Source organism: Manacus candei, unplaced genomic scaffold, assembly GCF_025592945.1.
Source record: "Manacus candei isolate 608988 ecotype Guabito, Panama unplaced genomic scaffold, ASM2559294v1 h1tg000015l, whole genome shotgun sequence".
NCBI lineage: Eukaryota > Metazoa > Chordata > Aves > Passeriformes > Pipridae > Manacus > Manacus candei.
Window position 1 is genome coordinate 12,378,477 of NW_026138063.1, and position 12,667 is coordinate 12,391,143.

The window sequence follows — 12,667 nt, forward strand, 5'->3', positions numbered from 1 at the left end:
TTTCCAAGAACTATTTGCTTCCTTGCTTGGTGTTCTTTTGCCAGGTCATGTCCTCCACCCAGTCTCTTTCTTTCAGCAGCAAGAGGCTACTTTGCCACCCTCTTCTACCTACTAAATTCTAAAATAACATATCCAAGGGCTTTCCTCTTGGCTTGGAATTCACTGCTGCAGGTACCATTTCTCGACAGATTATATAATATTTAAATGTTGAAAGATAGTTTCTTAATTTAGATCTTAAAAGCAATTTATATGCATGTGTTCTGTTTGATAATTGACATTTCACTTTGCATCATAATGGTAGCTGATATTATTCATCTTTTACCTATATGCATTTGACTTCAATTTTAAGATTCAGTGGAAATGTGTAAAGTTTGAATTTTGACCAGCAGAACCCAAACTGAAACATTTTAGCTTGATCAAAATATAGTTATGTTTTCTAGAATGTCCCACATTGAGTGGACTCAATATGTTAGAAAATGCTATCCAACTGTCTTTGGTTTCTGGAAATGGAAATCACAGTCATTTACTTAAAGAAAAAAAATCATCCCTTTTGGTCAGCTTAATTTCCTAAACTTTATTCACATAAATTTTTATGCATATGTAAATACGCACACACCCAGCTGTCACCTAGAGAAGTAAATGCTTTGCTGATAAAAAACCCTGAGTACCTCAAGAGACATAAGCCTTGTTTTTCTGCATAGCTCAAGTACTCTTGTGTACAGTTCACTCCAAAGCAAACAGCAGAATTCTTGTCCCTCTACTCTGAACCCATCAATGACACAAGTGATCTCCATTTCAGTTTCGTTTATTTCAGATGTAGAACTTGTAGAACAAAGTGCAAATAGCAATGCATTTCACAATCTTCATACTTTGCTAGGGTCTGGAGTGGGTTTGACTTTTGATCAGGGCACAGACTGAGCAACAGGTTGAGTTTCCTGTCTCTCTGATTGTAAAAGCAGCAGGAACTGCTAGACTGACACTTCTCTTAGCTCAATTCAGTCACCTCTCAGTGGGTTTTTCTGTAGAGCAAGCAGGGAGGTACCTGTGATCTAGGTAATGCAGAGCAGTGCACAGCTCCAGTAGTCATGGGAAGCATAGGATTTAGGTCAGAAAAGGCCATATGAATAGACTTTGACAAGTTTCTTAATTTTTAATTAATTCATAATTGTACATCTCTATATATTAACATGAATATGAAATTGCACTAGGATTTTTTGTGAAGCAACTGTAGTAATGAGGTTTAATAGCTTAATTGCAGAAGCCACTTAATATTCAGAGGGCTCTCTTACAGAGGAGGCTGTAAGAAGTGACCATACCTTAGAACCATACCTTGAGAGGAAGCAGATTTATCTAGGAGGTAATGGATGGGAGAAATCACCCTTTCTGAAACGACCAGGAAGAGTTAAGAGGCTTGTGGGATTAGTCAGTTCATGAGGAATTGGGTTGGAAGGCAAAGAACTGCACAAAGTCTTTTGGGATCTGTAGAAAAAAGTTAACTAGGCACAGACAGTTGTTTAAAATCTGGTTCAAGTAAGTGAAAGGCCTGCTATGTTAGAGTGCTGAGGACAGGAGAGACAGGCTTTGTCAGTACCAAAGGAGCATGCAGTGGTGAGCTGAAAATTCAAACAAACTTCAGCATTCACTAAGCCAAGCCTGAGATTGCTAATTTTAGACACAGCTGCTGCTGTAATACAAATAATATTTAGAGAATGAGCCAGGAGTACCTTTTTTTAGACTAGAATGAACTAAGACCAGCACCACCAGCTTTGACAGTAGAATATTGAAATTGAAACAGGGCAAAAGTAGAATCAGACCTTTATCTCTGTAGGTAGCTTGGTTTTACAAACCCATTGATAGAAATAAAAAGCAGCACTCTGCCTCTGAAAGAAACTACTCTTAGGAATGGTCACTGTACATCACTAGAGTGCTGTGTATTGGAGATTCAATAATAAATGTAAAATATATCAAGGTGCAGATATGAAATTACTGAACTCCAATGAGCCAGAAACAGTTGCTTAGATTATCATCAAATCAAAAAAGAAACAACCCTAAATAAAAAAGGCAGTTAGAGAGATAAATATCATGTTTCTTCCTGCCAGAGATCTGCTCCCAAAATACATACTCAAAATCATCTTTTATATCTCATTTATTATTAATAGACAGACTTGGAAAATTTCTGGGCTTTTATGAACTGATTTATTAATCTCACAATTATAGGTGCAGCACCCCGAAATGAAGAAGAAAGTAGTTTTACTTATGATGGTCTTTTCTTTATTCAAATATCCATTGGAATGCCAGCCAAACGTCTTTATTGCATTAATTGGGAGGAATGTTTTGGTCTTTATCTTTGTATGCTAGAAACAAAATACATTGGGGTGTACTTCAGGTCAAAGATAAAAAAAGTATAAGAGTATAAGAGTGCTATTTGCCCTCAGGAATTTTGTCCATAGGCAGTTGACAACTGAAAAAGCAATAGAAAAGCTGCTATATTTTTATTTCTATTATCTCTGCTTTGTTCAAAACATAAGAAAGATAATGAAATTTAAATCTGGCACCTATACTCTAATAAGAATGCTACATTTCACTTTGAAAATTATTACAGCTTTCAGACCAGGAATGAGAGAGCTTGAATTTCGAATTGAAGCTTCAATTTGGAGAGCCATCAGTTAAAAAAACCAACCTCAACCTGTGCTCAGCAGAACACAAAGACTTTACTCATCAGAGAAACATCCATTTATAAGACATTTTTTGTGTCCTATCAGTCCATCAAAGCATGTTACTCAACAGAGCAAAAGTGGGATTGCTTACACTCCTGTGTAATCTAAATATATCTGATTATAGATTTATGGGTGCTGATTGTTTGTTTCATAACTCCTTGGTGAATGTTTATCAGAGCAGTGACTTGAGTGTAGCTCCAACAAGAGTCCAACATAGAGAAATTGCTGAAGAAATGGCAGATCTGTCAGTGCCTTCTCACCCACAATGTCAGTAAAGGCAGAGTGGAGCCAAAGGTCACTGGGAGTTCCAGAGTGACAGAGGTATAACATGCTGCAAAAACTGACTTGGTCATTTGTCAGGATAGAGGAAGAAATTATTACCTGAATAGAAACAACAGAGAGATCCTTTTGCTCACACAAATTGTATAAATTTAACTGAAATGGATGCAAAAAAACATTGCCATTAAACCTGTGCAACACCCAGTGAGATACAATCATACTGTAGGAAAATCAGATAAAGATGTTTAGTTTTTATGTGCAAATTTACAGAACCTAATGTACTCTAAATTAAGAGATCCTGCACAGAATTCTACCATTTAAGAACAACCATTTAGTTAATTCATTTAAAATTTCTTCTAGATATAGTCTCAGAAAGAATAGACTGGGATATACATGTGCTGCAAGTGCATCCCAACAAGATACCAGCACTTCATATCAGCCAGCGACCTCTCTGCTTTGTGCTAGGTGGTAGTGTAGCAGTCTCTTGAAGGCTTAGGAGAAAGAAGCTTTATATATTTTCCCTATCCTTTAAGCTTTTCAAGATTTCTAGCTCTTGACTGATTTCAGCACCATAGGCTGAGCATTAGCCACACAGTGAATTGCAACTGCTGTTCATTGGAGAACACTCGTATTCAAGAAAATGGAGGAACCAGATTTAGGTACTTTAGGACAATTACATGTAACTGTGCAGTGAGTTGCACTAGACAGCACTCAGTAGAATGGGTGAACTGCTGAGTTTGCTTCTTTCATTTTTTGAGTTGTCTTGCTTGGGACAAAGTGATCGGTTTGACTGTCAGAAATGGGAGATACTGTCACATCCCACTGGAATCAGATGGCAAGTCATTTCCTTGTCATCCTTCCTATATGGAAAAGAGGTTATTAATTTTGCCCCTCCCTGAAAAGCTTTAATGAGTACTCCAGTTCACTTTTCACAGAGTGCCTGAGATGCCATTAAACAGGAGTGACAAAGTCACAGAAAAGGTCCCACAGCATGGCTGAAGGAGTGTTTGTGGTGCTGCAGGGCCTCACATTTGCTTTGGGTGAGGAGAGGTCAAAGACAGTGCATCATGTGAATGGATGAATGGATGGATGAACTTAACAGAGGGCTTCTTTCTTCCCAAGATGGATTCACAACTTCTTGTCAGAATGATACAGAGCAGCACCAAATTAATGAAATATCCCTAGTCTGCAGAAGGAAAGTGTGTGCATACATGGAGGGCTCCTTGCTCTCCATTACAGTGCTATGGACAGCTATTGCCCAGATTAACACTTGCTGACCATCACCTCAACAGCCCTGATGAAAATGCAGTGTGTCAATGAAACTTGTAACTGATGGTCACTTGTATTCTCCCCCTCACATTAAGCTCTTCTCAACTGAACTGGAAAATTGTGGTCAATGGTTTTGTGCAGGGAATTAATATTTTGTCTTGAAATCACAGGAATTCTCTTCCCTGTTTACTGGCTGGCAAAAGTACACATATCTTCCTAGGAAAGGATTTACACTGGAGAGGGATTATTGTTAGTCAAGTGAGCATCTACCCTCTTGCTTTTGCAAAGGCTTGTGTAGAGCATGAGCTTGTGGCAGAATGCAGCCCCAGGCTCATTGTCAACACATCAGCTAACATCTAACTTGAAATATTTTTGTGTTTCTGCTTAGCCTCCATTGATCTGTCCCTGTTTCTCTTGTTTCTGTACATAGCCTCCTTAGTTACTTGTTCATGAGCAGAGTGAAAGGAAATTGAAGAAATTCCAGGATTAATTTATGAAGGTTTAATTATCTTTATCATCAGAATATTATTAAAAAAAAAAAAAAAAAAGAAAAAGAGCCATTGTCTGGGGTTTCCAGGCAGTGCAAGGAAATGCTGTACACTTTCTGACACTCTTTTGATTCTCATCAGCCATGAAATCCAAGTGAAGTAGGGAACTTGTCTGCCTTTGAGCCATATTTTTTTTTCAGACCCCAGTTCAAGGAATGCTGAAAAACACCAGAACAGTAGAAGTCCAGGTGACAGTGGGGGGGGGGATCCACCTGCTTCTCCTGGGCTGTCAGCAACCAACAGACTTCATGGAAGCCCAGAAAATGGTCCTTTATTTTTTAGCAGGGAAAATGTGGTATCAGTAATATTTCAGCAATTTCCTGAATTGTGCCCATGAAAACTTAAATGTTGTGAGTAAATTGAAGTCTTGTTATCTGCTCTGCTTAATGTTAGTTTCAGAAAGGGAGCAAATTCAGTCAAAATGAGAAATCTCACTTATACTGGTAGTGGAAGCTGGGCAGGAGTTTTAAAATGAAATAATTTGTCTTGCTATCTATGTCAGAAAAAAATCCCTTTAAAACTACAGGCTTCTTTAATATAAAACAACAGCAACAAAAATTGCCAAAATCACATCAATTTCTCCAGCAAGCAGCTAAGGGTGACAAAACAAGTGACACAGAATATGAGTATTCAGTTCATAGGTGTTTTTCTCAGGGTAGATAACACAGGGAACATGATACAGGGTTGGACAGATTTTTATAATCGCCTCCACCCTCTTGTCGATATATTTATACGTTTCACCATAGGTCGTCCTCATTTTCTCCTTGCTGAGTACAGCTGGTGGATTACTATGCAAACCATACCACAGAGAAGACTTTACTCTGTGTTCTAGCATGGGGACTCTTTGGCATTTTCAATACACTCTAATTTTACTCTGTATTTCAGTGCTGAATACCACAGGGTAAGTAGTCCAGCAATGAATATAGCCTAATTGAGGAAACTTAGCTGTTAATGATAAATATCCTTTCTTTGCTTTTAAAATGTGGAATGTTTCTTCACTTTTTAAATGTGGAATGTTATACAGTTGAACCACGTCATTTTAAAAAAGAAATAATTGAATTTTGTGGTTGCCTAATTCTACACTGGCTCCTGTCTGAGAGAGAAACCTGTAAAATGGATTTCTAATGGCACATCTGAAGAGGAGAGATCTGGACAAAATAACCACAGTCATTACAAAACTCTTTGACTCTGAATATACTGATAGTAATCCGTGGCTTAGGACTTGCATAATGTGTAACAGTTTAAAGATAACACTGAATAGAGACCAAGTGGAAACTTCCCTCAGCTTTCCCTTTCTCATGGTAGAAGAAATCCAAGAAGAACAATGAAGAAAACTTTCTTATTTTATCTGTTTTTACATATTCTTTTTCCTCTTTATCTTCTAGCTCAGTCTGTTTTGGAGTTGCTTGCTGCATTTCATTGCATCATTTCATGATGAATTCATTGTGATATTTGCTCCTGATGTCCCTAGTTTTCTGAATGTCATTGCTTGGATTTTGAGCAGTGTGGACACTCATTGTGATGCATTCGCTTAAGGACAGAGTCTCTAGACTGTGTCAAGTACAGTAAGAATAATTAAGGAGAGGGCACCACAGAATTTGGAACTGAAACCTGCCACCTGAAATTATGCACCACAGTCAGAGTATGTCAAGAGCCACTGTTGTAGCCCTGCAGTCATGGAAATCCCTTCCCTATGCAAAACACCCCAAAAGCAAAACCATTTATTCTGTGATATGTGGTGGAATTTTGGCCTTGTGTCAACTTATCTCTGCAGGACTTTGTAGCACACAAGGACTGTGCATTTGTAACTGCTTTCTCTTTTTTTTGCAGCATTTTCAGGGTAAATCAGAAGAGCTGAATGAAATGAAAGTTTTGTGTCATGGGAGATTTGCAGCAGTTAAAGGAAATATGTAGCCTTCCAGCAAATTACACTTACACAGTACACTATCTTACTGGCATTTACACACTTTGCTTTGAAACAGTGGGGATAATAATGACATGAGCAAGTTAATAGAAAAATGTTTGATATTATCCTGATATTGTCTGAGCTGTGCTATATCCATCCATCTCTTCCATAGCTCCCTGTACCTAGTAGAACTTCTCTCATTTCAGTTCAGTGGGATACAGAGCAGAGAATCCTTCCACACTAGATGAAGTGAACATATCCCACCTTTGACTCACTCTCAGAGCTTTGTCAGGAAGAAGTTCCATATGGGAAGAGAAAGTCAGATATGGATCAAACTCAGGGTCTATTCAGTTATTCAGTGAAACACCCAAAGGCAAAAGTTGAGGTCCCAGTATGCTTTCTTGAACAGTTTTTTAGTCATTAATTCTACAAGGGCTTCACTCTGTTGCTTTTCTTGGCAGGATCAAGCAAAGGCCAACTGGTGGTTTGAGAACATGGGATCCTGAAACAGGTAACTGCATGTCATTAGTGGTGTTAACATCCAATTTTGAACATACTAGCTCCTCTTCCTCACTTTAATGTGTTGTATTTCAGCTTACCTCACCAGATGTGATTTCAACAATAACTCAAGACCATTTTGTGACTGGACCCAGCCCTGCAGTATCAACCAGGGAGTGTGGATACGGACAAAGCATGACACTCCGACTGATGGAACAGGTCCTGATGGAGACTATCCTGATGGAAGTAAGTGCTTGGTTGTGGCATGGCTGTTTGGTTTTTGGTTTGTTTTTTTTTTTTTTTAAGAAAGCTTGACTTACCTTTATCATTTTTTTGGAAGAAAAAAGAGATTCTTAAAGATCTTGAAATGTGTTGGTTTCGTTTCATGCTGACACCTGTTTATGACTTTTCACCATATCAGTTAGGAGTAAATTAAATTGGGTTGCTTATCATAGATTGGATATCTTTATCAGTGCATGGAAGTAGAAGGAAGCTAATTATATCATGTTAAGACCTAATAGAGAATGTGGTGCCATGTGACAGACCATTTTTCAAGACAAGGTTTGTGGCCAAATTACACTGATATCAGTTAATGGCAACAAATTTAATGATCATTGTGCTGGCTCTAGATAAAGTTCATGCTGGAAAAGTGTTACAAAATCAAGTCTGAAATTAAAGAATATATTTTAAAAGTCTGTCCTCAGCTACCTATGATTTTAAAACTGGAGTCTAACATGGTCATATTATCAAACAAATGCTCCATGGCTCCATCTCTATGTGCTTGAACCACTATCCTTGCACTAGAATATCCATTTATGAGGATCAGTTTGCAGTCATCCTGCTTGTAATTATCCCAAGAATGAAAGGTCAGCTACTGTCAGAGTCAGCAAGTGGATTAGAATGGTATTAGTTCGGATTTTTGCTAAATAATTTTCTGAATTTTTAGTATTTTATAATAACAATTAAAAATGCCTGTTGGAAGAAGAAATTGAATGCTTTTAATTTGGATTAACACAAATAATACTGTTTTACTTTTTTAATTGACAGAGACCTTATCACTTTAAATAGTACTTAGATTTTCTTGCCAGCTTTAATATATGACTGAATGTGTGGACCTATACTTTACCATATAGAAGTGATCATTCACTTATTTTTGATTCCTTTCCATAGTCAGATGGGAAAAACTTGACTCTAGCTGCACTGGGGAAATGTAACTTTGATCTTAGTCTACGTGAAGCAAAATACTTCAAGCCTAAAACCAATCAGACTAAAGCATTTCAAATCCTAAAAGAAACATTGCAAGTTTCTGAATTTTAAAAAAATTCCTTCCTTTCATAATGTCAAATATAAATATTTTGAATAAAATATAAGCATTACTTTCTATTTCTTAAATTTTGAGACAAAACCAAATGCTGACAGTTTGGAATTTTTCCTTGTGCCAGGGATTTACTTATCTTGAAACCAAAATCAATAGAGAAAAAAAAAAAGTTGTCCCACATGAGGTGTATAGCAGATTACATTCTTTTTCTTTGAGGAAAGCAGAAACTGAACCTGGATCAGTGTGGCACTGTGTCTGGAGGAGCTGTATCTCGAAAGAGTCCTGCATCTTTAATTGTGATCCCAAAATAAGAGTTCATATGAGATGAAATGTATTTGCTTTGCTCTCAGGCTCACATTCTACTTTGGATAAGTATATGGGGTTAACCATTGCAACATGAAGTCCAAACATCCTCCACTTTGCTTCTTTGCACTGAAAATGACGCCCTTGATTTCTTCCAGAGTTGGATTGTACTTCAGTTTTAGACAACATCTAACAAATTAGGAAGATTCAACTGTATTTTAATTTTTTTCACTTTGCAGAAGGTTATTTCATCTACCAAGAAGCAAGTAATCTGATCCCGTTCGACATCAACAGGCTGGAAAGCCCAGAGACTGTTGTTTCTGAAAAAATATGCATTGACTTCTGGTACTATATGTTTGGATCAGAGGAGATGAATGAGCTGAGAGTGCTTATCCAAGATGGCACACAGGAGTCTGTGATATGGCATCGGAAGGGAAACCAGAGCTCTTTTTGGAACTACGGTGCCATCACTCACACTTTCCCAACACAGAGAAAGATAAAGGTAATATATTTTCAAAGTGAATTTCTTTGTACAGTGTCAGTATTTGTTCTCCATTTGCAGGTTGCAAAATACTGTGCATGTAAGCTAAAAATATAACCAAGATTTTGTGAATATAATGGCCTCATGATTTGTGTCAATGAACTAAGAGGAGAAACAAACAACCACCTAGTTTTAATAGTGCTATTAGTTAGAGGATAAAATTTAATTTAGTTTTCTCTCTTTGTCCTTCCTTCCCTCATTAATTTTATCATGAAATCAAGAACTTTAGATGTCTTAATTAAATGTAAGTTTGTCGGCTATGAGTTTGAAGGTTTGAAAGGGATGCTGCCTACGTTGGACTCCTCTGTAGAATTCAGACAACTAATTCTCATAAATCATTTAGAAGTCAACAAAAGAGAGGACAATGTTTCTTGCAGTCCTTACCTTATTACAGAATATATATTTTAGGCTTCTGAGGGAAGTTAGGAAAACTGTTATAACCTCAGCTGACTTGATGCCTTTAGCAACAAACCAGAGAGTTTATTTTGAAAATAATGCTAAGAGAAATAGTCTTGTGTTTGCCTGAGCAACTCTGATTCAGTGATCGCTCTGTGTCCTCCCTAGGTAATTTTTGAGGCTGTCCGAGGACTAACAGAATATGGGGATACAGCACTGGACAATGTGAGAGTGAGGGATGGATCCTGTGGTAAGTCTGTGTTTGCACCTGAGTGTGTCCTGTTTCTTCATCTCTGTTTAAGCTGTTGACCATTACTCTATTCCATATACAATGCAGCAACTCCTCAGAACCTCGAACCACAAAAGAGAAATTGCAAAAAACTTTACAGCTCACTTTGTTTGAGTGTTATGTGTTTTGCTGTAGTTTCTTCCTAATTCTTTCCTCATCACCTCAAATGTCCAAAATAAGCTACCCCCCTTTCTCTGCACATGTGACCTTTTTCACCAGGTCCAGCAAAGTTTACTTCACTTGTAAGTCTGAAATGCATCTCTAAACCCAGAGCAGGCTATGCACACCGAGTTTGGATTCCACATTAAATACACTGATAAGCACTTTACAGCAAATATCAGTTCATACAAACTCATCAAATACACAGTACAGCCATATGTCACAAAAAGATAACAGTGAGTCAGTAATACCAAGTTGCACTGTCAGCTTTGACTACGAATCAGCAATTTGAGCTTGATCTCTGACCCCGTAACAAATCAGCCAAGACTGGCACAAACTGTGGGTGACTGGGATCCACTTTTACTGACAAGCACACAATACTTGCAAAATGTGAATTGAACAAGAAATTTGCAGAAAAACTTACAGAAAGTGTCGTTTGGTCTTAATAGGTCTTCTTCTCTGCGAAATACTACTCATTTAATGACATGGGATGTTTCGAATTTACACTACCCAGGACAAAGTTTTCCATTAAGGTCCATACCCTGAGAACATATGATTTTATTTAAAATGCCATGAACAAGACTTGGGGCCTTCTTTTGTTTGAGGGCTAGGGAGAGCCAGTTCTTCATTTTTCCAGGTGTATTAGCACATGATTCAACCACCGGATGGTGCACAAACATAACTCCAAGAGACAAGAGCTTCTCTGTTCATCTCCCTATCGGATCTGCCAACACTTGCTGCCAGCAGGACCTTCATGTGTCTTAACATACACCAGAGGGAGTCACATACCCGATTGTAAATACACTTCCAGCTCTAGAGTGGCCATCCGAGCTCAGTTGTTGATCAAGCTAACAATTTGAGCTTTCCTTAGTGCCCAAAAAACCCACATAGCCCCAATTTTAAAAATAGGCAGTTCTACGTACTTCACTGAAAAACTTCTAACTTTATGGTGGTGAAGAGTAAGTGAAAACTAATGTATGTTAGCATGTAAGTAGTGTTCACCCTGTAATGTTAAAGCTCATTGTATTGCCTTGTCTTTTCCACTAACAGAAGCTGGCCCTACACCTGTACCACCAACACCTACACCAACAGAGCCTACACCACCACCAGTGACAGGTAATTTTAGACAACCTCATATGCTAGTTAATGGTTTGTAGGACACCTGCATTTTTTACCACCACCACTTTGCTTCAGTTAATTTCTATAGGTATCTCTCTTTGACACTGCCATATGCCTTACAAATCTGCCTTTCTGTTTCAGTTCTTCTAGATGTAATCTATACAATCCGGATGATTGTGTTTTCCCAGTACAAAATGAAGTGGGCTTTCTCTATGTATCCATGTGTTAATGAGAACATATTCCCTTTTCCTGTCTCCAGAAGCAATTTGCAGTATACATGGAGACCCTCACTACCACACATTTGACAAGCAGCTACACAGCTTCATGGGCACCTGCACTTACACCCTCTCCAAGCTGTGTGAGAGCAACAGCTCCCTGCCCTACTTCAACGTGGAAGCAGCCAACGAGCACAGGGGGAGCAACACTCGTGTGTCCTACGTCCGATACGTGGATGTCGATGTGGCTGACCAGCGGATAAGGCTGGGGCAGGGTGGAGTGGTGACGGTAAGCCCCAGGGGAGAGCCTGTGGGGCTGTGCAAGAGGAAAGAGCTGTGCCAAATGGGTTGCTTCAATCCTGTCTTGCTTCCTGTCCCTCCAGGTGAATGGAGTGGCAGAGATCCTGCCTTGCAGCCCATCCGCAGGTGTGCAGGTCTTGTCCAGTGGGTTCTACACTATGGTCATGACAGACTTTGGCTTGAGAGTGAAGTTTGATGGGGTCCATCGGGTGGAGGTGACACTTCCAAGCACCTTTGGGCAGAAGGTTTGTGGCATGTGTGGGAACTACAACGGGATGGCAGCAGATGACTTCCTGAACCCGGAAGGGATGCTGGAGCCAGACTCTACTAGCCTGGGCAACAGCTGGGAGGTGTCCAAAAACAGCAGGTGGGTGTGCCTCCCCAGCAGGTCTGGGGACACGTCAGGCAAGGGGAGGAGGAGGCACCAGGAGAAGCCCACAGATGACCCAGGGGCCCTTCTCCCTGTCTTTCCACAGCTGCTCAGCCGGATCACTCCCCACCCCAGCCTGCAATGACACGGACAAGGAGGTGATCGCCAGCAGCCCCTTCTGTGGGCTCCTCATTGACACCAGTGGCCCCTTTCAGATCTGCCACGCTGTGCTGAGCCCCAGCAGTTACTTTGAGACCTGCTCCTATGACCTGTGTGAGCTGGGACTGGACCAGGAGACCCTGTGCAAGAGCTTGCAGTCCTATGTGGATGCCTGTCAGGCCCTTGGGGTCCAGATACCCGTGTGGAGGAACACAACCTTCTGCCGTAAGTCCACACGTGGTACCACAGATCGTTACTCTCACGAAAACGCAGGACAGGAA

The 12,667-nt window shown here is 39.5% G+C and overlaps 1 protein-coding gene across 50 annotated transcripts in view; it reads left to right on the forward strand.

Moving 5' to 3' along the window:
- The first annotated feature begins 5,554 nt into the window (after window positions 1-5,554).
- The window catches only part of LOC127468700 (IgGFc-binding protein-like), a 59,915-nt gene continuing 52,802 nt past the window's right edge, over window positions 5,555-12,667 (forward strand). For all 50 annotated transcript variants that reach the window (XM_051782098.1, XM_051782101.1, XM_051782108.1 and 47 more), the window contains exons 1-9: window positions 5,555-5,714; window positions 7,181-7,230; window positions 7,314-7,463; window positions 9,078-9,340; window positions 9,944-10,025; window positions 11,274-11,339; window positions 11,602-11,846; window positions 11,941-12,224; window positions 12,334-12,611. In XM_051782098.1, the coding sequence (XP_051638058.1) occupies window positions 5,647-5,714; window positions 7,181-7,230; window positions 7,314-7,463; window positions 9,078-9,340; window positions 9,944-10,025; window positions 11,274-11,339; window positions 11,602-11,846; window positions 11,941-12,224; window positions 12,334-12,611 (1,486 nt within the window). In that variant the 5' untranslated portion in view covers window positions 5,555-5,646. The remainder of the gene's footprint in view (window positions 5,715-7,180; window positions 7,231-7,313; window positions 7,464-9,077; window positions 9,341-9,943; window positions 10,026-11,273; window positions 11,340-11,601; window positions 11,847-11,940; window positions 12,225-12,333; window positions 12,612-12,667) is intronic.